The 25,719-nt window shown below is 34.8% G+C and overlaps 3 protein-coding genes and 2 pseudogenes across 8 annotated transcripts; 3 read left to right on the top strand and 2 right to left on the bottom strand.

Moving 5' to 3' along the window:
- The first annotated feature begins 4,610 nt into the window (after positions 1 to 4,610).
- On the top strand, positions 4,611 to 11,761 carry LOC145559066 (uncharacterized). 4 transcript variants are annotated; one of them, XR_014092661.1, is made up of 10 exons: positions 4,611 to 4,931; positions 5,150 to 5,355; positions 5,457 to 6,030; positions 6,114 to 6,321; positions 7,188 to 7,295; positions 7,388 to 7,534; positions 7,619 to 7,688; positions 8,449 to 8,562; positions 11,039 to 11,152; positions 11,743 to 11,761. XR_014092661.1 is itself a non-coding variant. In XM_081620467.1 (9 exons), exons 1-8 carry the CDS (start codon positions 4,672 to 4,674, stop codon positions 8,523 to 8,525), a joined length of 1,650 nt encoding a protein of 549 aa, XP_081476593.1. In that variant the 5' UTR covers positions 4,611 to 4,671; the 3' UTR covers positions 8,526 to 8,562; positions 8,727 to 8,870. The 4 variants fall into 4 exon arrangements, 2 of the variants coding, with proteins under 2 accessions (XP_081476593.1, XP_081476594.1); XR_014092660.1 differs by lacking the exons at positions 11,039 to 11,152; positions 11,743 to 11,761 and adding an exon at positions 8,727 to 8,870 and having other exon boundaries at positions 8,449 to 8,623; XM_081620467.1 differs by lacking the exons at positions 11,039 to 11,152; positions 11,743 to 11,761 and adding an exon at positions 8,727 to 8,870.
- A 136-nt stretch (positions 11,762 to 11,897) lies between these two features.
- LOC145559067 (boron transporter 4-like) lies at positions 11,898 to 17,665 on the top strand. Of its 3 annotated transcripts, XM_081620472.1 has the most exons (10): positions 11,898 to 12,037; positions 12,257 to 12,352; positions 12,444 to 12,560; positions 12,647 to 12,793; positions 13,535 to 13,572; positions 13,884 to 13,984; positions 14,554 to 14,661; positions 14,903 to 15,103; positions 16,459 to 17,247; positions 17,512 to 17,665. In XM_081620472.1, exons 2-6 carry the CDS (start codon positions 12,317 to 12,319, stop codon positions 13,906 to 13,908), a joined length of 363 nt encoding a protein of 120 aa, XP_081476598.1. In that variant the 5' UTR covers positions 11,898 to 12,037; positions 12,257 to 12,316; the 3' UTR covers positions 13,909 to 13,984; positions 14,554 to 14,661; positions 14,903 to 15,103; positions 16,459 to 17,247; positions 17,512 to 17,665. The 3 variants fall into 3 exon arrangements, with proteins under 3 accessions (XP_081476598.1, XP_081476596.1, XP_081476597.1); XM_081620470.1 differs by lacking the exon at positions 13,884 to 13,984; XM_081620471.1 differs by having other exon boundaries at positions 12,647 to 13,572.
- Positions 16,551 to 17,120, top strand: LOC145558094 (protein CLAVATA3 INSENSITIVE RECEPTOR KINASE 5 pseudogene; annotated as a pseudogene).
- A 2,943-nt stretch (positions 17,666 to 20,608) lies between the features above and the next one.
- LOC145560405 (uncharacterized) lies at positions 20,609 to 22,257 on the bottom strand. Its single transcript, XM_081621655.1, has one exon. The coding sequence runs from the start codon at positions 21,963 to 21,965 to the stop codon at positions 21,447 to 21,449; it is 519 nt and encodes a 172-aa protein (XP_081477781.1). The 5' UTR covers positions 21,966 to 22,257; the 3' UTR covers positions 20,609 to 21,446.
- A 922-nt stretch (positions 22,258 to 23,179) lies between these two features.
- On the bottom strand, positions 23,180 to 25,500 carry LOC145560403 (pentatricopeptide repeat-containing protein At2g21090 pseudogene; annotated as a pseudogene).
- Positions 25,501 to 25,719: the final 219 nt, after the last annotated feature.

Below are 25,719 nucleotides of genomic sequence, written 5' to 3'. Positions count from 1 at the left end.
ATATTTCAAATAAAGAAGATTTGAATTCAGAATAATATTTTGCTAGTACATGAAATCTAAGCAATAGTAATTTTAAATATGTATAGTTTTTTAAATAGTCATTTACATAGGCTAAGGTTACCGTGTATTGTAAGGGTTTGGCTCTCTAGATAAGGATAACGTGGCATTTTTTCGCCCGTTAGTGCTTTGTTAGAATAAAACAAAGATGAATTATTGTATGTGGTCTTCTTTCTACATATGAGTTTTTTTCTAATATTTTTCATTGTGTTGTCCTTTCAGAGAGGTCGCATTTTATAAAAAAATCAAATGGGTATATATTCTTGAATGATGTCAATGTACGAATTATATAATTTGGGTTATTCAAAGCCAATTATGTCATCATCTTAATAATAAAAATTATGAAAATTATAATCAATTTTGTCCTCGACTTAATAATAAAAATTAAGAAGACAATTTTAGAGTATATCTAGTGGTGACCTCTATACAAGTTTTATTTTCAAAATCTTTAAATGCTCATGTTTTACATAAGTCGAAAGTACTCTCTTTTTTGTACATATTACTTGTATTTCTTAACAAAGTTTGAGCTTACCATTAAAAGACAACTAAAAGGTGGGCATAAGGGCATTAATTCCTAATATTACCAACATGAACAAATGTAAACCACAAGTATAATCTGCACGAGGAGAAAAAAGGATTGGTGCAATAAAGTTGACATACTGATATAATTTCTATATTTATTATGCACCTGGTATTTTGAGGATTATTTACATTTGTGCATTTATAATACCCCATTAAGAGATGAGTGGATCCAAAAATGTTGTTTGCAAGTCAGACAAATCCCTTCTACCAGACAATATGTTAAGCTTCTCCAATTTCACACTGACCGTTTAAGGATCTATGACATTAAACTATGGGATGTGGAAAAGAGGAACATATTGACGATTAATAAGGTATTTTTTTTATAAAAAAAAAAAGTTAAAGACTTTGGTCCACTACTTTGTAGTCAGAAGAATCTCAAATTTGAATACTAGCCATATCAATTTGAAGGTGTGCTTGTTTTAACTTATTTTAAATTACTAGTCTCTCTGTACCTTAATTGAGTTCTTATTTTTAGTATTTAGGGTCTGTTCTGTTCCGTTGAAATTCAGTTCACTTCAGTTCAGTTTAATTCAGTTCAGCTCAGCTCTTAATTTATGTCTAATGATATTGCTATTGATATAAAGCCAAATTTCATTCTTTTAAGCTCTTATTACAACGACAACAACAACAAAAATAATAATAATAATAATAATAATAATTAATAATAATAATAATATTAACAATAATAATAACAATAATAATAATAATAATAATAACAATAATAATTGAAATAATAATAATAAGAGTGGGTTAGGGTGTTGGGCCGTAGCAAATTTTAGCTTTTCTTGTTGGTTTATATATATATATATATATATATATATATATATATATATATATATATATATATATATATATATATATATATTATTTTACTTAAAATTTGTTTAAATGGGTTAGATACATAAGTGTTTTGTGTTCTTTTGTCCTAATACTATTTTATTTTTAAATTAAATAGTATATGTGTTTAAAATGTTTAGAGGTTTTAAGTTTTTAATATATTTTCCATACATTTTATAATTATAATTATATAGTATATTTTTCGTAAATATTTTAATATGTACATTTGTATATACACATATGTATAGTAATAAATAATCAATAAATAATCAAAGATCACTAATCCGTAGTTAACAATCACTAATTAATAAGTTCAGTTCAGTTCAGTTCAGTTCAGTTCAGCTCGGTTCAGTTCAGTTCAGTTCAGCTGAGTTCAGTCAATCGAAACAGGCCCTTATTCCTCACGTGATAAAAAAAAAATAGGAATCTAATTAGGGGTGGAAGGAGTAGTATTTTGCTCCATACTGTATCTCATTATTATTCTAGCAAATATAAACACGAAATCACAAGTAATGTTAAGTGTTTATAACTTGTACCGTTCAATTAAATGGGTCAATATAGTATGAAATATAAATAAAACATGTTGGATTAGTATTGAAAATATTATAAATTATAATCAATACATATTTCAAAATACAGGAGTAGTTCTTAAGTATAGTATTTGAACTATGTGGCTACTTGGTTATATCCTAGGATATATGAACGCTTCATCCAACTGTTGTGTCCGTATCGGATACCGACATTTATGGGACACACAACGATATGTCTCGGACTGTATCCTACTATGACATGGAATGTTCAACTCTTTTTTAATGAGGAAATTTAAGTAAAGTAAGATAAATAAGGTAATCGTTAAATAATATGGGTGTCTTAATTCATTGTTAATATGATACAATATGATCTAATAAGAGGACCTAATGACCAATATATGGTCAAATTCTATATTTTTAAATATATTATAAAAATTTTAACATTCCTTATCCGTGTCCTTTTTGAGATAGACTTTTTTCTCGTATCCGTATTTGTGTCAGTATCCGTTCTTGCAACATAGGTTATATCTTGTCAATGGCACCACAACATTAAGGACTAGGACCCATTCTAAGCAGGCCAGCACAAGTTGCTAGCTCATGGAGTCATGGGCCCTTATATTCCCCCCCCCCCCCCCCTAGAAAACATTACTATGACCCATTACTTGCTTAGCACATGTTTTTTTTTTTTTTTAATATAAACTCTATTTATAATTTCGCATAATCATCCTGTGAGTATATTTTCACAACTCAAGTGCAACCAAAAAGAAAAAAATCTTAATAATGTACTAATTCTTAAAAATATGAATTAAAGGATATGGCCGTTATGAGGCAATAATGTAATATGATACTTAGGAGTTAGGAAGTACTTGCCTTTCATATTAAAACAATAGGACAAATAAAAATTAGAGTCCTATCGAATACTACTCCACCTAATCATATTTCTAGCTATTTATGATCGACGGAGAAATGAATGCAAGTTTTATTCTCTGTATAACCTAAAAAAACAAACATCTGTTATATACATTCTCTCATAGTACAAGGATGGTAAGCTAGTAACAATATTGTGAAAAAGGAAGTATAAGTGACATTAGAGGATAAAATTATTTGAGGATAAATTAGGGATACAAATATAGCAAAAGTGACAAATTTTAAGTCGGATCATCGCTCTTTAAAAAAACCTTTTAAGAAAATTAAGAACATCAATTTGAACACAATAACAATACTTGTATTACTTGGTACATGCTTATGTCGTTGGTGCCCTTGGGCCTTGGTGGATTAGAATTGGATCAAAATGATCTTTCTATCATTGGAAAACACAAGGAATTACTAATTAGGATGCTTTTAAACCAAACAAGGTTGACATTGACGAATTTTCGTTAATTATACAATTCTCAATTTTTGTTAACCATAATCACATCAAATCCTCAAATCTCAATATCACTCACTAATCCTCTCCGTTTATGTTACATGAAATTCACTAGTACAAAACTATAAACTTTTGAATTCCTTGTGTTTGGGTACTAAAATGGTCATACCCATTTTAGTCTAGGGTAATTCTATCCTTATAAGCTCAAAGGGCGTAAAAAGGCCTTAGAGGCTCTAATTCAGCCAAATGCACTAATATGGCCCATAACTACATATACCCCTCAAGTGGCCAAAGGTAAAGAGGTCACTCTTATCATCTAAGATGACCATACTCCTCCACTCTCTCTCCTAAACTCCTCTCAAGCATTGTTTGGCTACTAACTTGGGTGTCAGAGGCTCCGCCTCGGGGCTCGGGGTTTATATTGCAGGTCCATTCAAGGCCCAAATCCGAGGTTCTCAGGCACCCCTTCTAGGCCCAATTAGCTCATATTTTACCGAAACACCTTGTAAGCTGTAAAATTAAAATTTTCTTGTCACATGAAACTCACGATAAATATGTGGGTGAATTACAAGTTAAATCAAAATACACTCTCATGTTTCAAGCTTCACACTAGTTAAGTAGTTATGTTCCATACTCTATATATTCCTTATTTGTTGAAGCTACCATAAAAGTGTTTTTTTTTTTATTGATTTATTTTTAACGATAACAAAAAAATACAAATTCTTATATGTGACTGGCCACACTGTGTAGCTGAACTGTTGAAGTTACTTTGTTACTAGTGTTTTAGGGCCTGTTCACATTTACTTAATTTCAGTTTATTTCAGCTTCAATTAGTTCAGTTCAGCTCTAATCAGTTCAGTTCAGCTCCTAATTTTCCTCTCTTATAAAATATTCATTTCAGCTCAGTTCAGTTCAGTTCAGCTCCAATTAGTTCAGTTTGGTTCATCCCCAATTAGTTCAATTTAGTTCAGCCCCAATCAGTTCAGCTCAATTCAATAAATGTGAACAGACCCTTAGGGCTACCCAATCAGTATTTAGGGGTCACTTTTTTTTTTTTAATTTTTTAACAAACACTTTGTTAATAGTAGTAGTATATTATAGTATTACTTTATTGATAGTATAGGAGCTATTTAATAATAAATGTTATACGTGATTTAAGGATTAATTTGTTGTTGTACGTGTAATCGGTCGCATTGTTGCACACAAGACGCACCACCGTAACAAACATATCATTAGAACAGAGAATGAGAGAATAAGGGAAAATAAAAAGGAGGGGAAGAGTGCAGGCAGCAGAAAGAAATGGGGAGCAAGAAGAGGAAACGCGGCGGCGGCAGCAGCGGCAGCGGCGGCGGTGGTGGTGGCGAGAGGCGAAGCATTCATCCTCGTAACAGATACGCTGATAATCCTCCTGATTTCTCTCTCCTCGCTTCTCTTTATCCCTCGTTTTCTTCCTTCGTTTTCTACTCTCGTGACGGTCGACCCAGAATTGATTGGACTGATTTCAATGCAACTCGTGAACTCACCCGCGTCCTCCTTCTCCATGACCACTCTCTCAATTGGTACTTTCTTTATTTCATCTCCTTATTCTTCATTATGTAGACTTTCATATATGTAATTTGTTTCTGGGTTTTTCTTCAAGTGCTTGAATTTTATTACCTTGCCTTGTGAATTTCGTTTCTGGGTTGTTGTGATTATCTTACAAATTGCTTAAATTTGTCATGTTTGATTGAATTACTGTGTGCCTTGATTTGATTTGGGATAAATGATGGTATTTTAGGTGGATTCCTGATGGGCAGTTGTGCCCAACTGTTCCCAATAGGTCAAATTACATACATTGGATTGAGGATCTTTTAGCATCTGATGTTATTGAGAAAAACAATGTTGATGGAGCTAAAGTAAGAGGCTTTGATATTGGAACTGGGGCAAATTGTATTTACCCTCTTCTTGGTGCATCTCTTTTAGGTTGGAGTTTCGTTGGCTCAGGTAGTCTTTTTAGTATCCAGCAATCAACCTGTTTAAGTCTTTTCTTGTTGAAATATTAGTATGCATTTGTCTAATTTGAACTTTACTGTATTCGAGTGTAGATGTAACTGATGTAGCCTTAGAGTGGGCGGAGAAAAATGTTAAAAGTAATCCACATATATCGGAACTGATTGAAATTAGAAGGGTTGAGGTTGCTGGACGTGCCAATGATTGTGAAACCTTACATTTAGATGGTAATAAGACAAGTGGTGATTGCCAAGAGAAGGAAGATGTTGATGATTTGACCAAACATGAAACGAGAGATCTTGATGAACCTGCTGTTACTGATCCTGAGGGAGAATTGGATATCGTGCACTCAGTAAATGGCGAAGAAGTGGAAGGTTTGGATGAAAGGAGGGATGATGAAGCTCAGGCTCAGTCCTTGAGTCCTCCTGATGAACCCAAAATAGACAAAGGTTATCATGGGCCACCTATCCTTCTTGGTGTAGTTAAAGAAGGAGAAAAAATTGATTTCTGTATGTGCAATCCTCCATTCTTTGAAAGCATGGAGGAAGCAGGACTGAATCCAAAAACTTCGTGTGGTGGGACGCCAAAAGAGATGGTCTGCCCTGGCGGAGAGGGGGCTTTTATCAGTCGCATTATTGAAGATAGTGTCGCGCTAAAGCAGTCATTTCGGTACAGAAATTTTTCCATGGGTCATGATTAATGTTTTCAGGTGGTGATTTTGTGAATGTTGTCTGATCCACATTTGCTTGCAGGTGGTACACTTCAATGCTTGGGAAAAAGTCAAACCTTAAGTTTCTGATGTCAAAGCTCCGGGAAGTAGGAGTCACCATTGTGAAAACTACTGAATTTGTCCAGGGTCAGACTTCTCGATGGGGACTTGCTTGGTCTTTCATGCCTCCAGCCAAAATTTTGGTTTCCTCTCATGTGAGGGGTAATAGTAGTCCATCCTTCATGCTCGAGGTATGCCTCATGACTCTGTTGTTTGGTCTTTGAAAGTTTTTGAGTAATAAGTATAGGAGTTGTACATTTTTACCCATTAAAATCATTCTATTTTTTATTAAATTGCTAGCAGATATTGGAAGGTCATTTTCTACATGACCTTACTTAAGGAAGCAAACAAATACTCCCTTTCATTATTCAATGATTCTTATTAGCTTCGGTATCAAGATGTCTGGTTGGTTTGGGTGATTAGAATATCTAAGCTACTTATGAAACCCAAGATTTATGGATTGTTTACATCTTTCTAAGGGATCATTGTTTATTTATTTATTTACCTAACCTACTCTGTTTAAATAGGAATATTGTTAATGCTGTTCTTCCTATTCAATGGTTATGGTTTGCACATGTCTATTATCATCTTCGGAAGTTCAGATGTACTCTTTCACCATGTCTGAATCTTCTCTTCTTTACTTCCAATTTTCCAAACACTATTTATTTTGGTTAAGTACTATGGTAAATGAATTCTTTCTTACTGGAACTCAAATGAGTGTTAAACTTCAGATAAAAGGATTTTTAATCAGGAATGCATCTCAGTAGCTTACAATTTACATTATATCTGCTTATGTTTTATGGTTGCCATATGGAAATACACTATAATCTCAGATTATTTATTTATTTTTGGGTGGTGTGATGTTAGGCTATTCTATTATCTAATTTATTTTAAGCAGTGTATTCTATATTCTTTGGACATTGGTAGGAAATTAGGAAGTAACTTTTTTTTGGTGTCACACCCATTTTCCCCCCAGGAAGCTGGTTGTTCCCTTTTTATAAGGTGTTTTGGTACTGCCAGTCTACACATCTGATTTAGAGTTTTCTGGAATTTTCAGGGTCTCCAGCATCAAACCAGTGCCTTTGATGTTTTGCAGTCTGTGGAATCCTTTTTCAGCTACTTTGGTGTATCCTGCAAATGCAATGATTCATCATTTACTGTTGAAGTGAGTTTATGCATTACCTTTGTGTCTATTTACTTTGTTCCATTGTGTCAATGTCAAACTGCACTTTAATGTTGACACTTCTCTATGCTTAGGTAAGTGCAACAAATGATCATTGTGACACTATATTGAAGACTGATGTCAAAAATCTTGACGAGGCTTCTACTTGCTTGCGTGTGGCTGAAATATCGAGGAGTGCAAATTGTTCAAATAGTCCAGTAAACTTATCTTTTCGCGTCTTGGTATGACTTGAACTTCAGAAATGCTTATGGATTTCTCAGAACTGACACTTATAATATACAAGTAATTTATTTTATTGTCACAAGGTCTTCCAGCAGATCCCTGGTACACTCCTGGTGAAAGCATCATTAAAGCCGGGAGATAATACACTCGCAGGTAGTAGCTTCCTTGTTCATCTTTTTTAGATCATTCCCTATTAAAATTCTTCCTTGAGAACTTGCTTTTCAGTTTTTTTGTAAATTTTTTGTTTTTCTATGTTTTGCTTATTAAGCAACTTTCCTCATTTTAGGTCTTTCATTTTCAAAGATTTCTATCTTAATTTTGAAACTGTACATATGAGTTTTGTGATGTGATCAATCGTTGATAATGGCTCTCTCACCACTTGTACTGTTGTACATATGTTGTGAGTCTTGTGACCCTTAACACTTTTCTTCTCATTCTACCTTGAGAGTAAAATTTTCAAAATTCCATTTATTTATAAAGAATGGTGCATATTTTATCATTTTGTACAGAAACTGGTGTTCCCTCTGAATTCCTCTAACGTGTATTGTCAAGTAATGAAGAGTTCAGAGACTGGATGATGTTACACGTGTGACTCATTTCATACAAAGTCATAAATTGAGGGAATACCAATGATTTATGTATACCTTTATATGAATGTACAATTGTACATTAACATGTTCATGGCATAGCATCCCCGATCACCACTAGCAACAAGAAAGCTTGAGCCTTTTGTGTGTAACCTATTCCTGTGTCGGTAACAAGTTTTGAGGATTCGTGAAGAAATTACATACATGCTTGTGAATATAAATTTGTGGGAAGTAATGAAGTATAGATATTCACTTGGGACATTCTTTGTGAGATTGCACTTAGATATGCCTACTCATGCTTTTGCTTCATATTGTTTTTGTTGCAGGAATATTTACATCTGTGTTTCAACAATTGGAAGAATTTTTGAAACACAAATTTTGCAGGAAGAAGGCTCGTGTCTAACCCTTTGCATTGAGGATGATGTCAGTTATGGCCTATGGTTAGTGTTAAAACATACATGGAAGTGCAAAGCCATGCTCTTTTATTTTGTTGCCTATTAGGTAATGTATTATTCTACGTAAATGATTGGCCATTGTGTAGTTATATTTTTTTCTCCCTTTTCTAGTATGTTGCAGTTGACTGGTTATAAATAAACCTTTACAGAGCATCAGGGAGGTATATTATGTCCATGTTCGAACATATGCTCAAACCTCGAGCCGGTGGCGACCTTCGGAAATTGGAACAGCTTATGAAGCTATGACCCTAATTACGTTACTTGGGCTATGAAGAGTTTCCTTTGCTCTGTGGTAATTGTTGTTTTCTGCTTGATGGAATATGGTTGTTATTTTTAGATTCATAGGAGAGGTGAAAAAAGAGATTAGAAAGTTCTATTCTACGTACATGATTCCTGTTTTATTTTCAATTTGGGTAAATTATTTCCCCTTTGTTGTAAGCTTGTAACCTTGTATGTTACTGGAATTTAGTGGATTTTGGTCCATACCTTGGAATTTAGGGACTCTATCTCTACCCTTTTAAAAACCAAAAGTTGTGTTACTATTTGAAATCTATAGTGTTCTTCTGTTTATACCCTCAAGCTATTTTTTATTTTCGAAATTGCCCTCCATGCTTGATTTCAGCACTTTGTCTTCTTGGTTTCATTTAGTCCTGCTTTTTCCCCTTTTCATGCTCCACCATTAAATTCTTTCATCTACTTTCTCTCTCCTTTGAACCAGTCTTTCTCACTATCACTCCATCTCTCCTTTCTCACTTTATTTTCTCTCTCTTCACTCGCCATTCTGCACCCATCTCTCCTCCCTCCATTTTTTTCAGAATCTGTAGAGACTCTAAATTTCTAATATTATGAAATCTTTCATCATATTAGGGTAGTTTCTTCCTAAATTCCTACTTGCATTACTTCCTAAATTCCTAAATTAAGTTTAACAATGTAAGAATTGAAAGAGTGTGATGAAGAGGCTATTGGAATTTGGGAAGAAAGCAATGTTCTATGTTAGGATTCTTTCTGGTTACGAAGAGCGTCGGATTTGATCTTACATATTGCAGCTTGAGCAGCGTCTTCGATCTGTACTTTCTCTCCTCCCCTTTTTATTTTTCTTCGTCAATTTCAATTGTTGATTCTAATTTAGGGTTTTTGTTGACATTTGGTATGATTTCTATATTAGAGTATTTTGGTTTCGCAATTTTTATGAAAGAGTTTAATTGGGTGTTGTAATGTGAAATTCAGGAGCTATATATCTAAATTAGACAATTAATGATGATGTTTGTTACCCTATTTTGGGTTCTTTGTGAATCATTTGGGAAATTCTTTGTTGTGCCCGAATGAATGTATTGTGTTAGAAGGTTTTGTTGGGGGGATTAGGATTGTGGGATACTAATATGCCAAATTCAATGGTGTTCCTGTAGGAATGACAACCATTATGCTGTAATAATTTGTCAATCGTCCGAATGTTGAGAGCACTAGATATACTCTACCTCAGGTCCTCAGCTGTAATGTGTTGGAATTAGTCGAATTGTCTTTATGATAAGTTCTTTTGGAGTTGTGAATTTAAACATCATGTGACCTGTGTATAGCTTTTGCTGTTATGATAATTTATGGAATCACTCTGCTTCGAAATGTATACATTTGGTGTAGTTTGGTGAATGTTTTCCATCTGCCCTGAAGTTAGTTGCCTAATGCTTACACGCTTTTAGCGTTCATGTACTATTTTTGCATGCTTGATGTGAGGCTGAGTGAAAGGGTACCTTGAATTCGTTTATCAAGGGAGCATAAGATAAGATTTTGATGTTATCATTTTTTTGATTTATGAGTTTGGAAATTGAATTATCCTAAGGAAAAGTTTTATACGTCATAGAATAATCAAGTGATGAGGGTGAAGAAAACAAGTGTTGAGATGTGAGGATGTGTCACATTGGCTGTGTGTGAGAGTAAAAGAAGCCATCCATGGCATATGATATAGATGACTGTTTAAGACCCTAGATACACATAGAAGAACATGTGGGGAATGGAGCCACGGGGTTGGGCTGTTGGGGTCTAGGGAAGGAGTGTTCACATTCTTTCACAGTGAGAGCTCTTCAGTTTAGCTTTACGTAGAATAGATGATGGGGCAGATACTTAGAGAATATTGTAATGTCACAATTCCCATGTTTGAATGAAGAACACAAACTCTTAGCCCATTTTCCTACCCAGCCTTTCTGTTGTACTGCTGCATTTGCGAATTAATATTGCTTTAAGTTAGAACCCAAGGCTGTTTTTCTCACCGATCAAATGTTATATTATTTGTTTCTTTTCATTTGGAGACGACTGATTACATCAGTAAGGATGATATGGATGTTATACCAAATTGATTGATTTTAAGGAATATGTCAGGAGAAATGAGTTGGGGCCTACATTTAATCTTTCTGATCTTTATATTGATTAGTGAAATTGACATTTTCTTCCATGTGTGTTCTCTATTCAGGCACAAGAAAAAAAAAAAGAGGCCTCAAGAAAGATCCCTGAACAAATTATGCTGTCTGAAATTCGAAAAATGGTGGAAGAAATGCAAAATGTAAATAAGAGGTTGGAAGAGATGGTGAGTTTGTTTACTGGTTAATTATGCAAGTAACTCTTATGATTGGACTGCAAGGGATCTTTTACTTGTTGCACGTAATTATGTTGATGTCTTGTTGACAGTAGAAAGTTATGTTTTGACTCTCTCTTTAAGTACTGAAATTTGCATCTTGCAAGTTGTACAGTGTTGAGACGAAAATTCTACAGGGTACCTTTGTCTGAATTCTAAATTTCTTTGAAATTGACGCTCACATTTATCTTCTTGAGATTTTCAGAAAAATTGTCTCATTTATACAAAGTACTCTATATGTGCTTATGCTTAAGCATTTACCCAATTTGAAGAAAGGCTATCTTATTAAAATCATTGTGAATCCCTAACTATAGTGGGGTTTGCACAATGTGACTATTAATCTTGGTTCAGTTATTTATAAATTTATATAACATTTATGTTGCTGGCATGACATCATAAATTTGCAGGTTATGCTTAATTTGACTACAAGGGAATCATATCTGTATACCTTGTACTATTGTTGTTAATTTTGCACTTTGCATTCGGGTTTGACCTTTAGTGAATTCAGGGCTTTTGACAACTTCATTAGTTTTTATGTGCAGAAAGGTGATATTAACGAGTATTTCAAGCCAGTTGACAAGGAAGTGGGAGTTCTTATGGATATGCAGATGGAGAAAGACAAAGAAAAGATGGAAATGATGGGTTCCATGTATAAACAAGCTCTGATTGAGAAAGCTGAAACACAGGCAGCTGGAGATGTAAACAGTGCTAACCAAGCGAATATGGAAACAATGAGTGCCATGTTCAAACAGGCTCTGCTTGAGAAAGCTGAAGCAGAGGTGGCCGCTGAAATGAAGAAGTCACAAAAAGAACAAAATCTTCCTCTCTCTAAACAAGGTTAGACTAGATAATTATAAGAATTTTAGACAAAACATTCTATGCGATGAATAATTATGAAATGCTATGCTTGTCATCTGTATTACTAGGGACAGGTATAAATGTACTTTCGTATCTTTCAAATTATGTAATAGCCTGTTAATTTTCAACCTTATATCTCAATAAAGTCGATTAGAGTGACTGATATTCATCCCTTATAATTTGGTTTCTCCATTGTAGACATTGCTTTGTGGACTGATTGGACTCCCTCCATCAAACGGCGTCCTTCCACAATCGCCAATGCATACCAAGAGCCTTGCTACTCTCAAGAAGCATGTAAGTGTGTTCCTGTGGAAATGAATTTGTTAATTAGTTAATTCGTTGACCAGTTAATTCGCTGACCTTAAATAATATCCACTGTTTACAGTTGATTGGGAAGAAGATGGTAGAGTCTGCAAAACAAAATATAAAGAATAATGCTAGCAGTACTGAAATATATGGCCAGATGCAAGATATTTTCATTGAAATGGATCAAAGTGCTGATGTAAGTTTTCAAGATAGATACTAGAGATAATTTATCTTTAAAATATTGGATAATGTTGGATGATAATTTTTTTATTTATTTTTCAGCCTCATCAAGTTGCCAAAGAGCTTAGTGAGCTGAAACAGGCAGTCATGAAGGGAGACAAAAAAGAAGGCAAGGACAACAGTACAGCCAGTACTTTTAGACTTGATCAAATCGATGCTTATTTGCCAGTTAGAGTCAACGAGCAGAGAGTTAGTAACCTCTTACAGTCGGTCCTTGTAGCAGGATCTGTATTTGCTATGCCCGTGATCAAGTTGATACCTACCTCGGTTCTTTGATATTCAAAACCTGAAATACATTCAAGTGGTCTAATTCAATTGATGGTTTTATATTGTATTTACAGTATAAATATGTTTATTAGGCTTTTAGATTTTGTTTTTTGGGTGTTTGAATTCTGTGCTTGGTAAGGGAATAATATAGTGATAGGACTGCACATATTTAATTAATCATATTTTTAGTATTTCAGCTCTATAAGAGCATTACCCCCTTAGTCTCTAGCTGAAAAAGTATTTTTATAATTATCTTAGTTTAATTTGTCCCAATTAAAGTAAGCTTTATTAATTGACATCTTGTTGGGTTTAGCTTAATGGTTGTGCATAAGCTGTCGGAATCAAGAAGGGAGTTATGGACAAATTAGTTAATTAGTTGAGTGTAATATGCATTAGTAGTTGTTTTAGGCATTGTCATGATAGCTATGGCCAATTAAAAGGGTCTTGCCACACTAATTGACTACTTAGTAAATTTTTTGAAAAAATGGAAATCTAAACATAAAACAGACGATTTCTATGGTGCTCTCTCTTCTATGCATATCTAATCCAATTAGAGCTAATGTCATGGAAACCTTGACCTGTCCTCTTATTTTTCTTATTACTTGGCTTAGTGTTTCCTTTGGGAGGCTTGTCAAGATTTGACTTTAATTATATTGATGGTAGCTGCTGTGGAATCTTCGACACTCGGTATTACATCAGAGGTGAGCCTGAGGCCTTTACATTTTGTCAGTTTATTGTTAATCAATTAGAGTTTAGGAAAAGGAGTATTAATCTATATGGTATTATATTTTTCCACACCTTGACTACAAATGCTTTAAGGTAATATTGGGGTTATGAACCCCAAAAGCTATATTTTTTAAATTAGCGTGCCTATTTTTTTTAAAATTTATTTTCCATTTAGGCTTCCTGCAGTGTTTCTTTTAAGTGATCAGGCTAAACTTTGTAATCGACAATTTTTTTAAAATTTTTTTTTTGACAATTTTAAAATTTTTTTTTTTACATGATATCAAAGAAGCCCTAAATCGGCTTCGTGGTGAGATTGTTGACGCTTAGCGTCTTTTGCCTGCTATGGACCTTTTTATGAAGCACGAGTACCTTCCTGAAGATCTTCAGGTTCTCTTTATCTTGCTTGTTTAATAATCTGGTTTGTATTAATTTTCTTCTTTTTTTTTTCTCTCATTTCCTGATAATTTATCTGGGTTTTCTTAATTTTTCCATCAATTTTCGAGGTTTTCTTAATTTTCTTAATTTACCAAGGTTTCCTTAATTTTCCATCAAATTTCTGTTGGTGTTGGTATGATAGGTATGAATGTTTTGGGTTTTGTCAATTTCTCATTACTATATTTGTGGTTTAATTCATCGTCTTCCCTTTAAATTGGTTGATTTTTGTGTTTTCTTTTTGCTTGAAATGCAGTTTTTTTCCCCTTAAAATATGGTGGATAATGCATGTACTGAGCACCCATTATTTGGTGGGGCAATATCAATGACCTTTCCTGATAGATTCCAGGTTTTACATGCCAAATTTCCCAATTTCTTGCTTTTTATTTGTGGGAAATTAACATTATTTTGGATTTTTGTTTTATGTGCAATTTTGAATTATATTTATAGGATCTGAGCAATGTACGGGAAGTGCAGCTTAATTTTAATATTCTTTACTGAGACTTTGTGATTTACATTTGCAGGCAGAGCAAATGGATGTTCTCATATCCGACTTGGCTAGAGTACATAGTGGAGAAGTCACACTTGTTCAAGAGTGTGGTGATTTATTGTCTAGGACACATTTGTCACAGGTAATTTTACAGTACTGCTATTTCAATTACCAAATACTTAATCTGTCCTGAATCTCCTGATATATCTGTGGTTTGTTTACTCAGTTCTGTGAAAATATAACCTCTTTACAAATGTGGCCTATCGTTTTAAGGTCATAGGTTATTGTCTGTCCTATTTTTCGTTAGTTTATAGATTAACTAAGATAGATGGTGCTACAACTTAGACCTGACGATATGCTCCTGTTATTCACATAACTTTCAGATAGAAGAGTGCAGTTTAAGAGGACAACTTATTCAATTCCAGAAATGCAATCTAACAGGATCCAAAGAAAATCAAATTCTAACAGGATCGTGTTAGTTCACACACCATACTTAATTGTCAATTTGAACAGTTGATCGTCTGATGGTGATAAGCACGTAACTCAAGTTCAAGAGGTCAACAGTTCAGACTCACCCACCTTCTGTATGTAATCATTCATCCTCATTCTTTTGCTACGTCCAGCCAACAGAGAATTTTTTGGAAGGTCTGTTGATATAGAGAGAAATCGAGTAACTTGGTACACATAATTTGGCAAATTTTAAGGTTGTTTTAGCTGTATTAGATTGATTTGTGGACAACATAAAGCTAAATTCAGCATAGAGATAAAACTAATAGTTGCTCATTTTTTGTCTAAGCACCTGAAATCATATTTCTTCTCAGAGTTTATATGTTTTGTAGCTTTTTTTATGTTTTGAAGCTATACAATTAGTTGCTCATTTTTTGTCTAAGCATAAATTCTATAGATCATTGTTGCTGTCCTGGTTATATAAAAGGCTGAAGTAGTTGGCTTGCCACACTCCTCATTTAACAATCATAACTTTCAGCTCTAGGGAATTAGTGCATGGATTGTTCATATATGACCAGAACTTTAATTAGGTTCTTCATGCAGTGAACCTAAAGCATAATTGTTAGACCACTATTATAGGTGCTCTCTGTGTGGATCATTCTTTTTTCCTAAATAGTATCTCCTTTAGTGCTATTCCTTAGCTCAGCACCTTTAACTCAACATATCTCCTTTAGTGCTATTCCTAAAATAGGTGTAAGACGAAAATATCGGCAACAACTCCGCCGTTAAACCAGACCTGAATCCAGGTATATTTTCTTCTTTTTTCGAACTTTTTAAATGTGGGTTTGGAGTTTGATTTGGTGAATTCTGGTTACAATCAGTTCGATCTGAGGCAAGGGAGGGAGAGAGAGAGAGATGGGGGACAGGGAGAGAGGGAGGGAGGGAGAAAACAAGATAGGGAGGGAGGGAGGGAGGAAGGCAGGGAGAGAACGAGCGAGAGGGAGGGAGGAAGGGATTGAGAGTTCAAACCCTTTTTAATCAGAAAATGTATGTTCAGTTTCAGTAAACCCCACTCCTCATTGTTAATGAGATCAATAACCATCACAGGCATATAATCAGTTTGTTGAACGGATGATTTGATGTGATACCCTGGTAGCATTGAATACCACGGGTCTTTTGCTCACATCAATGTAATGACCCTTACCCACTTAATTATGGCTTTGTTAATTGTGTCAGAGCACTAAAATTAATAATTGTGGTTTAATTTTTTAACTGCCATTTTTTTAGTGAAGAACTGAAGGTTACCATCTTTTTTTTTTTCCCCTTTTTGTTACAATATATAACTAAGATATGTCAAGAAAAATTAAGGTGAAAAGATCGAATCTTTAATCTTTCCTTTATGATTTGGTGCAAACAATATTTTATTACTTTCACACCTGTCAATGTTTGGAAATATGCTAATTCTATTTATTCACAACAATTGACCATGCAGCACAGCCAGCTCTAGACCGGGGTATCAGAAAACGAATTGCAGTAGGGGCAGTTATGGGACTATTGTACCTTTATGAGTAATGTGATTCTGAGATGATACACAGGGATGTTAAGGCAGCTAAAATCCTGCTACACGATTGTTGTGAGGCCATTGTTAGATATTTTGGTTTGGCAAAGCTATTGGATCACCAGGTTTCACACGTCACTACAGCTGTTCAGGGCACCATGGGTCATATAGCTCCAGAATACCTCTCTATTGGAAATTTTTCAGGAAAAAAAAATGTCTTTAGATTCGGAATTCTGGTCCTAGAGTTTATAGCTGGTTAGAGGGCACTATATTTTGGAAAAGCAGCAAACCAGAAAAGAGTTATGTTAGAATGAAAGAAAATTTAACACGAAAAATAGTATAGTATGTTTTTTCAAAATTGATTTTCCTCTAAATTTTGGTTGTATTTGTAGGTGAAGCAGATTCACCAAGAAAAGAAGCTAGAGATTATGGCAGACAAGGACTTGATGAATGAGTATGACATGATTGAGCTTGACGAAATAGTCCAAGTAGCTCTTCTATGTACTCAATTCCTCCATAATCAGAGACCAAAGATGTCAAAAGTGGTAAGGATACTTGTGGGAGACGGTCTTGCAGAGAAATGGGAAGATTCTTAAAGAGTTGATTCCACAAGGAGCAGAGGCAATGAGTTCTCATCAGAACAATACTCTGACCTAGATGATAGTCCTTTTCCAATCAGAGAACTACTATATACAGAGTATTTCACGTAGTGTTAGATATCGGGTTAGTTTAACATAATCATGGAATCAATCAATCTGGTTTTCTTGAGCATCATTGTAATGCATATTAGAATAAATAGAATAAGAAGAAATTAGTTGCATATAATTGATAATTGTAGGATGTGGATTAGAAACCTTTTTTGATACTTTTTAGTGCGTGTTTGGAGTTAATCTTACGAATTCATAGATCATACCTTTCAATGAACTTGAATTTCATACTTGTTCTTGCTGAAGGCATATGCTAACTCTATTACTTTTGTGATTTTAGGCTCTGCCAGAAGTGACATCGGGTCAGACATTGGTCTGATGTCTCTTCCTAACAAAGAATCATTCAGATATGGAACAAGAAAGTGTACTAGAGGTGGCTAAACCAAAGAACTGTACTGCATATTTGTGAAAGAAAGGTGATGGAAATTTTTGAGGTATGAATTTAGAGGAAATGTGAAGATATTTAATTTTGGTTTGTGAGATGAATTATACTCAGATGTTTTTTTTTTTTTTTTTTTTTTGACAAGAACTCGGATGTTAAACTATAATTTATGGATTTTACATGATCTAAATAGAAAAAAGATAGTTTCTAAGCATTTTACACCTTGGGAATTGTAAACACATTTTACTTTATTAATGGAGAACAAAGTGCTTTTAATTGCTTTACTTAATAAATAAGTTTCTGTCCCATTGCTTGACATGAGCCACAATGATTGAGAGTAGTACTAGGATGGTTGACTTTCTAGGAAGTCTTCAGGTTGGTTCATGTAGTTGACCTTACTTATGGGATTAAGGCGTTAAAGTATAAGAAGAAGAATGGAGAGCAAATTGCTTAATTGTGTTGATTAGTTATTGTTTCTCGAACAGTGACCACTCCTGCAGCTTGCTATATATGTAGTTTAAAGACTGGTACGGTCTTATGAGTCAAAAACTTAAATTATAAGTGATGGGGAAGAAATTATTAAAGACAAAGGAACTGTTCCTCGAGCATAAAAGAAAGGTTAGAAATCTATGTAAAAGAAAAGGTATGAAATTAATTAGCCAAGAATACTATTCCTTCGTTTCAATTTTCTTCTTGTTTTGATATGTTTACAAAAGTACAATATCACTGTGTCTGACAAAGGTTATATATGCAGAAAAAATGGGTAGATAACAAGGATGGAAGCTGTGGTTTCATGTTATACGCACGATTGGGTAGATAACAAGGATGGAAGCTGTGGTTTCATGTTATACGCACGATTCCTGTTTATAACTTGGGGACAATCTTGTTATTGGTCTTGGAATAGCTTCAAAGATACTGAGTAAGTTATCTTTGATCTCTCTTGCATACTTTTGTGTTTAAGGCTCAAATTATAACTGTATTATTTAGAGAAGCTATACTATGTTAAATTACTTAGACTCGGGCTACTTTGTGAAAAAATTTCATGATTTTTAACCAAAAGTGAAGTGTCCAAGTGTCAAAACCATGTATAAGGCTCTGACACTGGATAATGTATAGGCTAGCATTATGAGATTTAAGACTATTTACATTTGTGATTTTGTTGGCTAATCGACAGTGATGATAATATTGAAGTCGCGAAGCTGAACGCTGTGTGCTGGCTAGATGTGTGAGGTAAATTGGCTATGTCGGAGCTCTCACCAGGAGTAACTTATGAGGTTGTATACGCTGTTAAGCTGACAAAATCAGCATCTGGGTGGGAGCTTCTACTTATGCTGAGATTAATTGCACCAGGTAATGAAGTTAAGTTAAGGCAAGTCAGCTTGTTGATGAAACCAAAAGGAGAATGGTTTGAGCTGAATTTGGGCAGTTTTCAAGCAAAAGCTGATGAAACTGAAGAGGTGTGTTTTGATATCTTTGAACGTGGCGCGGTCACTGGAAGACCGGGCTCATCATCAAAGCTGCCATCATTCGATCCAAACGCTAGCTTGTTTGCTTTTGTGTGTGTGTTGTTTGGTTGTTTAGCTCCGCTACTCTCTTTATGGTGTATATTATGTTTCTATAAGGAAATTCTCATCTACATCATGTCTGGCCAATTCCAGTTTAATGTTGTTTTCAATATCAAAAGTTATAAAAGCTTTAAGTGTTAAAAGCCAAATTTTTATAAATTCTACGGCCTACCATTGAATGCCTAACTACATCTAAATCCGTTTTTAACACATAACTATATTAGATTTATACAGTACATATATTTAATGGTACCATTAACTTCACTCATTCCGTGTTTATTGGGCTATCGCGCGCGATGGCTCAACTGGTGGTTTACAAAAATAGATGAGTATACACTTAAAAGATGTGGACACAGTTAGCTCGTAGTGAACGGTGCTCGGCCATGGGCAGCTCTGGGCATCCAACGATGCATGCTCAACATATCGACTTTTAAAGTCGAAAGTTAATTAAAAAAAGTTGCTAAACTGTTATGTAATAATTGAGAGAGAAACATAAGCGCTTGATTTGGAAGCTAATTGTGAGTTTAAGTATACAGTGCTTTTTGATCGTGCTCAATTAACAATTTTTTTTTACTGGAAATTAACAAATATCTTAAATAAGGGGAATGAATGATTCCTTGAGCATAATTTTGTTGGAGTGGTTGCTCAATCAACATCTACCATGTTCGATCGATGGTCCTACTACACTTACAATTTAAAGTTCCTTAACTCCTTAGATTTGGAAGAAAAAAAAGTTGATGATGTCAAAATTACAAATGCAGATTTTTAGAAGTTGTACATAACTTTAATCTAAAATTTAAAGGAAATTTTGTTAAGAATAAGCTAACCTTTAGGTGATTAGCTAAAAAAAGCCAACTTTTCAATTAATTCAAAATAAGTTAGATCTTTTAAAGGTATTTTGTTTTAAGGGATTTCTAAATGGTGCCCTAATTTTATCTGGTAACGTCCGCATTTAAATATGAATAGACAAACATATGCTCGCGTGTATTACATGTTTTTCTTCTTTGGCCTCTAATTCAATCTAACATTCTCTCCTCCCAACAAACCACCACCGGCCGAGAGCAACGTCATCGGACACATTATCGGAATAATTTTTTTTTCTTTTTTTTTTGGGATGGGGAAAACGCCTAATTTTTCAAAACTCTAGGGGAGAAACGCCTAGAATTTTCAAAGTCCCCGGGAATTAAAATTTTCGAATCTCCTGGGGACTTTTGAAAATTCTAGGCATTTCCACCCGTAGAATTTTCCAGTTTTTTTGCGTTTTTTTTTATCATAACTTTTGATCTACGCGTCAAAAAAAAAAACTTTTGATCCAAAAATCGGATTAAGACAAATAATATATCGTTGGAAAGCTCTACAAGTCTACTTTTTAACCCAATTGAAAGCAGATCAATGTCATTTTGTGGGTTTTAAACATCAATGCATAATTTATCACGGAGTAATTACTAGTTATAACCTTTATAGGATTGTTACAAATTACAATCAACTGTTTTATTTTATGAAATGTTAGAAAAGAAAAAGTCTAAGGCTTCAAAAAGAGCCACATATGAACAAGTGGAGCTATGAGGCTAGCTGGAAATTCTAACTTCCAATAAATCAGAAATACCAGAAAATAAAAGCACCTGTACTACCACAATTAAGTTACATTGATGAAGAAAAGAACAACATTTCAGGGAATATATACTCCAAAAAACTCTCCCAAATAACTATTCCCACATAAAATAACAAATTCTATATCCAAATAATCATATCACCCCACAATTTACAGATAAAGGACAGACAATAATATCTGACAGAAAGCAATGGTATAAAATTGAATGTCTTTAAAATCTATGCCGTGCCTTCAATCCTTGCATGAGTAAGTGCAACACAAGCATCCACAAAATCAGCATCAATAAAATCAGTTGAGAAAAACTGCAACCGATCAGCTATATTTCTTTCAAAGCATTGCTTTATGAACAGCCTTGCATACCCATGAATCCTATCAGTTACAGGTTTCACACACAAAATCGGGTTATCGGCCTGAGGTGTTACAGTATTCTCCCTCCTGTAGAAATACTTCCTAGATGACACTGGATGTTGATCAGCCAAATGCTTTAAATTGCTCTCGAATTTCGTGGATGGTAAGTCTGTATCAATCCAATTATCCTTCAGATATCCTGAACTCCAAAGCGGATCGCCTTTCTTTGGAGCAGGGGATTTCCTTGGTTTCCACACACAGATGACTCGTTTAGGCAGCACTTCAGAAACAGTCTTACCAAAGTTTATCTAATCCTGGTGGATTAGATAATCTCCAAGTTTCTCCACGAGAAACTTGTCGAATTCAGGGGGATCATCATGTCCGAATTCTGTCCTGATCTCAAGGATGATAATCTCAGATTGAGTCTCTGATAAGAACTTGTTGACCTCATCTAAGAAAACATCAACACTGTATGTCTTGAGGATGCCATGACAAACTCTACGATCTTCCTGAACTCGGATGTCAAGGAGACGAGTGCCTTTCACGAGCTGCTCGTAGATAGACAAGGATTGGAATTGAGCAAAGGGGCGAGAGATGAAGGGTATACCTATCTTGTTGGTGGCAGAGTCATGATTACCAGGCCATACGATCTTGTTGATCGTAAGCTTTTCGAGATCGAGGCCTGCCATCCAGTTTTTCCTATCAGAAGGAAGGTAGTCACATCCTGGATAATCACAACCACAACTTTCATTCAATTCAACTAATGTTTTCTTCTTTGTTGATAATGATTTCCGCTTCTCAATCTTCCTTGAGATATGACCACCCATTTGTTAATGATCAAAGAGTAGATCGGCGAACCTGTGAAGGATGATTTCTGACCTTCTTCCTCACCCTCTGTCTCTCCCCTTTTTATGAATCTTAGAAAGTTCTTGTCCCTCTTCTTCTGTCTGTGTTTGTCGTAATATATATATGTAAGTTTGTTAGTTCGGAATTAGTTTTTCCCAGTACTGCAAGGATTAAAAAAGGAGTCTGAAAGCTGAGTTAATTTGGGAATGAGTCTTGTTCATTATTTTGATCAACTGATTGGAACGTGTTATTTAATACTATTAAATGCTTGAAAAAGAGGACTTATAAGCTGTAATTATGTATTATTGGTGGAGTAATATGATCCAAGGATATTTCCTAGTGTTGATCCACCAGTCTTTTTGTTGTGTTAGTTGGGTTTCTTCTTTGTTGTTTGACGCTTTTATGGATTAGCCCTTCCTAAATAATCAGTAAACCAAATCAAATCAAAAGATCTTATTTATTACTCCGTAGTTTTTTCAAGAATTTTTGACATTTACTCATCAAATAATTCTGAACAGATTCAAAATATACATTAAATCAGTGTTAAGCTAACAATCCATATATAATCCATATTAGTTTTCGACCTTTTCGTTACAATATGACCAAACCACCTAAATTTCAATCTAACCATACTCCCTCTCCTTCCCAGGATAAAATTTGATCCTATAATCGGGGATTTGGAAGGCCCGTGCAGTGTTACTACCAACTGAGTTGAGGCCACAGATAAAGATTCATAAGAACCCTTGTCTAAATGTGACACTAGGATATTTGGATACGTGAATAGCATTATGTATTTATGTCTATCATACCACGAATACTAGTATGCTACGTAGTCATCAATCATAGTCTTGATTGTTGAACAACCCCTTGAATGAAATAAAGCTAGTAAGATGGCATCAATCACGGTATTATATATATATGTGGCTACGGTGTCTCCTACCGACTTAACTCTTGTCTAACTAATCTGAATCCAATCAATCTCTGTTTCTACTGTATTAATTTGTATTTCAGAATATCCATTATTCTTTGATGATACAGCAAAGTATCATGAGCTTATCTAATCACTTGGACATATTAAATGTGAATTACTAAAATTGAGTAATTATAGGCTTCTAGTTATTAATTTGATTTGATTCAAATATAGGCATAAGTTTCTTTATCATACTTTCATACCATTATTTATGACTATCTTTGTCTTTCCCTGCTCTAGTTGGTGCACCAACTGTGATTAGATCCAAAAGTTTTGACTAGCAGTTGGATGTGGTCGGACATTAGGACTTAAATCATGTTCAATTAAATATCACAGATGATATCAGTCAGCTCAAGAATTCAATGAAGAACAAATTTATCCATTAGAATTGTAACAAATCGGGTTAATCTGGATCATATGCAACCCTGATTAGTGATTACAGTGAAACACAAGTATTTAAGATATACGCAAGCTGTATTCGTCGTTGTCAAAAATAAATAAAAAATATAAAAACGCAAGCTGTATTCTAAAATACAAGTATAGTTCCACTATACCTTATCTTGCAACAGATGAAAATTATAGCTGAAGCCAAAATTGGTTCTATTATGGAACTATAAACTATCGTGCACTAAGAGGATGAACCTTGTTGTTAGTTTCAACCCAACTACTAGCTTGCTCTTTTTTGGCACATCTTTGATCCATGAGCTGCCTCGTCCATTCCACCCTCTCCCACTCCCCAGATGCAGCATGTATGCTTGAAAGAAATAAATATGGGGCATAAGAATGTGGGTCTTGTTTGATAAGGTGTTCTGCTGCTCGCTTTCCTAGCTCAACATTCTCCTGAATTTGACAGACACCAATCAGGGAATTCCATATCCTATCATCATCTTTACATGGCATCTTTTCCAATTGTTTCACCAGCTCATCAAAGCGTCCAGCTCTACCCAAAAGGTCAACTAGGCATGCATAATGCTCTGCGTCAGGAGAAATTTCATGATCATCAGTCATGGACTCGAAGATAGCAAGCCCCTGATCTACAAGACCCGAATGACTACATGCAGTGAGAATGACTACAATAGTTACTCTATTTGGTCTTACGCCATAAAGAATCATCTCATCAAACGCTTTGATTTCCTCCTCGCCATAACCATGTTGTGCCAGAGCACCTATCATGGGGTTCCATGACATAACATCTTCCTTAATACCCATCAGGCGAAAAACCTGCTGGCTAAGCTTTAGACTTCCACATTTAGAATACATATCAATGATAGAGCTGACAACCACGGTATTAGGTCTAAAACAAGTTCGTATCATATAAGCATGGATTTGCTTACCGTGCTTCAATGAAGCAAGGATAGCACAAGCATTAAGCGCGCTACTGAAAGTGAACTGATCAGGTCTAATGCGAGAGATCATCATTTTGTGAAACAACATCAGAGCAGCATGTCCAAAGTTATTCCGAGCATAGCCAGAAACCATAGCAGTCCACGAAACAGGATTCTTTGCAGGTATCGCATTAAACAATTTTCGGGCTGATTTCATATCACCCCACTTACAATACCCTGAAATCAATACAGTCCAAGCTGGAATATCCCTAACCTTCATCTCATCAAACAATCTCCCTGCATCACTCATCAATCCACATTTAGTATAAGCATCTACAATCGAGCTCGAAAGAACTAAATTAGGAAGAAACCCAACAACCAAAACTTGACAATGTGCTTGCCTGGTTAACACCACATCCTTCAACTTGATCCCAATGGTCAAAACACCAGCAAAACTAAACTCATTATACCCAATACACTCCCTTCTAAACTCCTTATAAAACCTCATAGCCTCACCATATTTCCCTTGTTGCGCATACCCAACCACCATCGTATTCCACGACACGACATCCCTTTCAGTCATCTTATTAAAAATCCTCCTAGCAGCATCTAACATACGTAACTTAGCATACCCAGAAAGGGCATTATTCCAACTGTAAACATTTCTCACAAGCATTTTATCAAACACCTTGCGTCCTTCAATGTGATCACCACATTTAAAGTACATGCGCATCAGATAATTCGATACTATAGTACTAGGACGTTTCATACCAGTAGCCATCATATGGACATGCACCCATCTTCCTTCTTTGCGCGACCTAGTTTTTACGCACTGTCCTAAAATCAATATTAAAGTTTCTGAGTCTAATCGTATGCCTTTTCTGGATAAAATGCTGAGTGAATTAACGGCTTCTTTGAGTTTCCCTTGGTAACAGAAATCAATCAATGGCTGAACAATACATGGAATATTTTTGGGTTTCTGTTGAAATTGAGAAAAATGGAGCATTGCAGATTCAACACCATTTCAAATTGGTGCTTCTTTCGAAATAATGGTGATTTCAGATAGATTAAAGATTCAACAATATACCGGAAAATTATCTCCGGCGAAGATGGTGGCGGCTGGCTAAAATTTCCGTCGCCGGCGAAGAGATTCCGAAATCTAGGTCAAAGTGATACTTTTGGAGGGACTTTTAATTTTGTGTCCATGTTCTAGAGCTTGGACTGTTTTGACTCAAAGGTATGGGCTAATGTTTCATTATTTTGGATTCATATCTTAAGGCCCAAAATATGAATTTTAGTAATATTTTACAAGTAAATAAGGCTGGCCCAACCCACATGTAGATGGTTTAATTTAGAAACCACAACCATTGGCCAATTGGGTTAGACTTTTTCATTGTTAATTTTTTTTTTAATAAACCTTTTCGTCGTTAATTTAAAAAA

Source organism: Chenopodium album, chromosome 9 (assembly GCF_948465745.1).
Source record: "Chenopodium album chromosome 9, dcCheAlbu1.1, whole genome shotgun sequence".
Taxonomy (NCBI): Eukaryota; Viridiplantae; Streptophyta; class Magnoliopsida; order Caryophyllales; family Amaranthaceae; genus Chenopodium; species Chenopodium album.
Note: the sequence above shows the minus strand (reverse complement) of the source record. Positions and strands in the feature narration are given on the sequence as shown.

Excerpts from the sequence above, each read along its gene's own strand:
- LOC145559067 (XM_081620470.1), top strand. The coding sequence starts at position 12,317 with ATGCATACCAAGAGCCTTGCTACTCTCAAGAAGCAT. Across the intron at positions 12,561-12,646 it reads AAATGGATCAAAGTGCTGAT|CCTCATCAAGTTGCCAAAGA; the intron begins GTAAGTTTTCAA and ends TTTATTTTTCAG. Across the intron at positions 13,573-14,553 it reads CACTCGGTATTACATCAGAG|GCAGAGCAAATGGATGTTCT; the intron begins GTGAGCCTGAGG and ends TTACATTTGCAG.
- LOC145559066 (XM_081620467.1), top strand. The coding sequence starts at position 4,672 with ATGGGGAGCAAGAAGAGGAAACGCGGCGGCGGCAGCAGCGGCAGCGGC. Across the intron at positions 6,031-6,113 it reads GCGCTAAAGCAGTCATTTCG|GTGGTACACTTCAATGCTTG; the intron begins GTACAGAAATTT and ends ATTTGCTTGCAG. Across the intron at positions 7,535-7,618 it reads ACTTATCTTTTCGCGTCTTG|GTCTTCCAGCAGATCCCTGG; the intron begins GTATGACTTGAA and ends TATTGTCACAAG.
- LOC145560405 (XM_081621655.1), bottom strand. The coding sequence starts at position 21,965 with ATGGGTGGTCATATCTCAAGGAAGATTGAGAAGCGGAAATCATTATCA.